Source organism: Hypomesus nipponensis, chromosome 5 (assembly GCF_054491055.1).
Source record: "Hypomesus nipponensis isolate SF chromosome 5, ASM5449105v1, whole genome shotgun sequence".
NCBI lineage: Eukaryota > Metazoa > Chordata > Actinopteri > Osmeriformes > Osmeridae > Hypomesus > Hypomesus nipponensis.
In genome coordinates this window covers 6,277,901-6,282,500 of record NC_140365.1, presented here as the reverse complement: position 1 = coordinate 6,282,500, position 4,600 = coordinate 6,277,901, and the positions used below count along the sequence as shown (strand labels likewise).

General features: G+C 45.1%; 1 protein-coding gene across 1 annotated transcript in view; it reads left to right on the top strand.

The window, feature by feature from the left end:
• Positions 1-4,369, top strand: part of LOC146288145 (A disintegrin and metalloproteinase with thrombospondin motifs 8-like) — an 11,316-nt gene extending 6,947 nt beyond the window's left edge. The window contains exons 6-9 of the mRNA XM_084698617.1: positions 461-647; positions 939-1,111; positions 1,202-1,377; positions 1,635-4,369. Of these exons, the coding sequence (XP_084554743.1) occupies positions 461-647; positions 939-1,111; positions 1,202-1,377; positions 1,635-2,370 (1,272 nt within the window). The 3' untranslated portion in view covers positions 2,371-4,369. The remainder of the gene's footprint in view (positions 1-460; positions 648-938; positions 1,112-1,201; positions 1,378-1,634) is intronic.
• Positions 4,370-4,600: the final 231 nt, after the last annotated feature.

Here is a 4,600-nt window from a genome sequence, read left to right as displayed (position 1 = left end):
TAAAAAGCATGAGTATATTTGGTGCGGCCCTTTAAAAACAGGCCTATTCCAGGGGCTAGCTCATGATCCCAGACGCCCTGGCTGTTAGAGATCTTCTTGTGGCCAGCTCGTAAAAACCCCCAGAGAAATGAAAGGCAGTATCTTTGCACACGCCAGGAGCCGTGCGTATGTGGAGCTAGACGCCCGTATGGGAGGCAGTTACACGCGTGGCAGACTGCAGGCCGTGACACGCCAGAGGACACACCAAAGGGGAAAACAAAAAACGTATTAAACGAGTGCTTATTGAGTCTGGCGTCCGACCCTCTAATGACAGAGTTGTCAGTCGATAAAGAGACAGCTTTCCTGTCACCTGAATTGTTTCACCCGAGACGATAATCAGTCGAGAAGAGATTTTGTCAATTGTAAATCCCGTTGTCGATTTAACTCGCTGTTGACAAAAGGTCTGTGTTGGCCCCTATAGGAGCCTGTGGATGGCGGCTGGGGAGGATGGGGCCCCTGGGGGCCATGCTCCAGGTCATGTGGCGGAGGGGTGGAGTTCTCCCAGAGAGAGTGTACTGAACCTGAGCCACAGAATGGAGGGGCTTACTGTGTGGGCCAGAGAGTCCAGTACCAGTCCTGTAACATCCAAGCCTGCCAAGATGACCACGGTAACCTCCATCAACACACCTTTCAATTCTATACGGTATAGCATACAGTCACCTTCAGTGTAACATACTGTACTGATTGTAGTATTTTATGCAGTGCGTCTAATGTGAGGTAATATGTGCATTTTAGCAGACGCATTTGATATGCTTTATAGCACATTTTAACACACATATCCAAAGTGTTGCATAAAGCCTCTTCATCTACAGTCAAATGTTCCTCCTCTGAGCTGTGCTCAGCCCTACACTGTTACCAGGGGAAGGATTAGTAAAAACCTGCTGTGTTTCACCTTCCAGGGAGTAGCTTCAGAGACGAGCAGTGTGAGAAGTACAACAGCGAGAGGTACCTGGACATGCATGGCAACATCAAAGAGTGGATCCCTAAGTACAACGGCGTGTCACCCAGGGACAGATGCAAGCTGTTCTGCAGGGCAAGAGGCAGCAGTGAATTTAAAGTCTTCGAAGCCAAGGTGTGCAGAGAGCCAGTCAACTTGTTGTCATTGTCGCCTTCGAAAGAATGTGGTGATCAAACCGTCTCCTTTGATTTTTTTTTTCTTCAGGTGGTAGATGGCACCACCTGCGGCCCAGACACCACATCCATCTGTGTCCAGGGCCAGTGCGTGAAGGCAGGCTGCGACCAGGTCATAGGGTCCAATGTGAAGATGGACAAGTGTGGAGCGTGTGGAGGGGATGGAACCACTTGCAGGAAGATCACTGGATCTATGAACAACGCCATGTGAGTTTAATGAAACACCTAGCCAAGTAGCAGACTGTATTTGATGGTAGAGTTTAATTTGAATTTAGTTTGAGCTTAGTTTAATCCCCTCCTAAATTCATTTTTAGTGCATGAAAGTCTGGAAAAAATGTCTCTGACCCAGTCGTCTGTGTTAATTGGGGTTAATCGGGGGTATGTCCCTGTACTTACTGTAAGGCGCTCTGGATAAGAGCGTCTGCTGAATGACTAAAATGTTAAAATGTAAAATGTAATTGTAGATTTGGCTATAACGACATTGTGACCATTCCGACGGGGGCCACCAACATCGACATCAAGCAGAAGAGCCACCGGGGGATCAAACACGACGGCAACTACCTGGCTCTGAAGACAGAAGGAGGAGTCTACATCCTAAACGGGAACTTCTCGGTGTCGACGGCAGAGCAGGACATCCCGGTGGCGGGGGCGGTGCTGCGCTACAGCGGCTCCTCCACCACCCTGGAGAGGATCCTCAGCTACCAGCGGCTCCGCCAGGCCCTCACCGTCCAGCTGCTGTCCACCGCCGGAGACTCTGCCCCACCCCGGGTCAAATACACCTTCTTCCTCCCCAGGGACGTGCCCTTCACCAAGCCAGGCTCCGAGGGCAGGGGCCCCCTGCATGCCATCCCGTCCTTTGGGGGAGCTGACTGGGTTCTGGGGGAGTGGTCGGAGTGCTCCAAGAGCTGCGGTTCTGGTTGGTCCAGGAGGAGTGTCGAGTGTCGGGACGGGGCGGGCTTCCTGTCCTACTTCTGTGATGAGGACCTGCGGCCGGTGGACATCCGGCCGTGTGGAGACCTGCCCTGCCCCATCTGGCAGTTGGGCCCCTGGTCTGCCTGCTCCCGGACATGTGGGGTGGGTCTACGCCTTCGCACTGTTCTGTGTTTGGACTACACAGGCAAGACAGTGGAGATGGAGAAATGCAATCCTGCCAAGAGGCCTGAGGTTGTCTCCACTGAATGCAGCTATCTGGACTGCTGAGTTGCGAGGAGGCAGGAGAAGAGGAAATGTTAGTAGCAGGCAGCAGTGGAGTACATTACAATGGGAGGTAGTGTAGGGCTAGTTAGTAGGACTAGGAAGTAGGTCTAGTTAGCAACTAACCAGCATACAACCTTTTCCCGACCCCCCAGACCATGCTTCAGAGACAAGCAGGACAGCTAGTCACATGCGGTCAGTTCACTAATATTGACCAAAACTACAACCATGGCTTGGTCATAGAAAATACTGTAGATGAATTTGACAGTTTACTTTCTGTCATTGTTTGTTTCCTTGATGTCAAAGCTATATTTGTAAACCACTATTGAAGGTTCTGTTATCCAATAGAGATCTACCTCATAGGATGTGAAAATCAACTCTCTCAAATCAGTTTCTGTTTGCAATTTAAATGCAGTTCATCAAAGGCACATTAACTTTACATAAATCCTGCTGAGATTCTTTGGAGTGGTTTAATACCTCGATCCATCTTTGTCAACATGAATCACATCCCAGATAAATGGTAGACACAAGGTACCACAATATTGGTTAGCAAAGCATAACAATTTCTCAAAAATATAGACATGTCATCATGCCTTATCAGAGCTCCTCATAAGGTTATTTCCATGACTCATCAGTTCTGGAATAATGGAGTCTGGTTTGGATGTGTACTCTGGATGTGTACTCTGGATGTGCACTCTGGATGTGTACTCTGGATGTGTACTCTGGATGTGTACTCTGGATGTGCACTCTGGATGTGCACTCTGGATGTGTACTCTGGATGTGTACTCTGGATGTGTACTCTGGCCACAAAACACCTCAGGCTAGAATGTTGGCGGCTCTAACAAGTCACAGCTATCTAATTAAGAGGGTTTTCAAAATAAATCTGAAACAATCAATATTTTACCCTTGGGGATTTGATTGACTGTCTGTTACTTCTTTAAGTGTTGTTTTATGAACAGTGTAGAATAGTTAATGGTGTGCTAAATGAATGACATGTTACACTTTGCATTGAGAGCTAGGTGGAGTTAGTTGCAGCAATGTTTTTTAAAGGTGATCTGGAGCATTCTTGGATGCAACCAACACGGGATTATATTTATTTGTCATGCTATGTTTTCTTTCTTATTATTCTTGGCCATAGTGTGACTGTGGTCCTATTTTTTCATCAAAAAATCTGTTTTTATCCAATGGAAAATGCTTCACTTTGCCCTAAACATTATTATTGACACCAATCTGTTAGCTGTAGACTAGAAGAATGGTCTCTGGTTCATTCTGTTGCTCTGAAATTGAGTATATTTTGTACAGTGCCAATTGACCTAATGGTATACTATGTCACGATGGATGAGTCACTATGTGTCATTTGAAATAGCTTAGGGACAAACACAGTCATGAATGTGGCTAAGTACGTAGTTGTCTAGCCACACAACTCACACAGATGATCAGAGGGAGGGGTGTGGTCTGCAGTCCTCGGGGAGATAGAGATGAAGACTTGTAACATAGATTACAGACCTGTGTATTGTTACACAGGACTAAGAGTCATGTTCATTCTCTGGACAGAATGTGAATAGCATATAGTCAAACAAACAACAACAAAAAAATGATTGTTTGTAGATTAGCTACCGTATATTAGGCTATAAAAACCCTTACAATATATATATATATATATATCACCGAACTATTGATGCCCAATGCAGGGGTTTGCAAATGGTAGAGGTGTCATTCTTTGTTGGGTCAAAGTTTGTTCCGGGGCTTCCACACAGTGAAACAGCAGTAATGAATGAATTTAAAGGAAAAGATGTAGATCAGATTTCAAAGCATTCTATCCCTTCAATGAAGGTCTGTATTGTGCTATTGTTGTAGCTTCCTTACAAAGCTATTTATTTTTTAATACTCAACGACTAATTGTTACAGTTTAATCTTTAAATGATGTGTTGTCTGTACTGTCCTCTAGAATCATTTGAAATAAGACTAAGTAATGAAAGTCAATAAAGACGTCACTTGACTAAAATTGTAATGTTTTGGGGTGTTTTTCTGAAAATATTAAAATAATAAAAGAAGATTCCAGCTAAAGATTCCAGCCGCAGTTAAACACTTATTCATGTGATTAGAGGTGATTAAATATTGTTTTCATTTAGAGATATACTTTTAGCACTTGAAGGCCATTGACAAAGTCGTTGTACCTTTGTCTGACCTACTCTATATAGCTTGATGCGCCCTTTGCAATGATTGAAAACACACT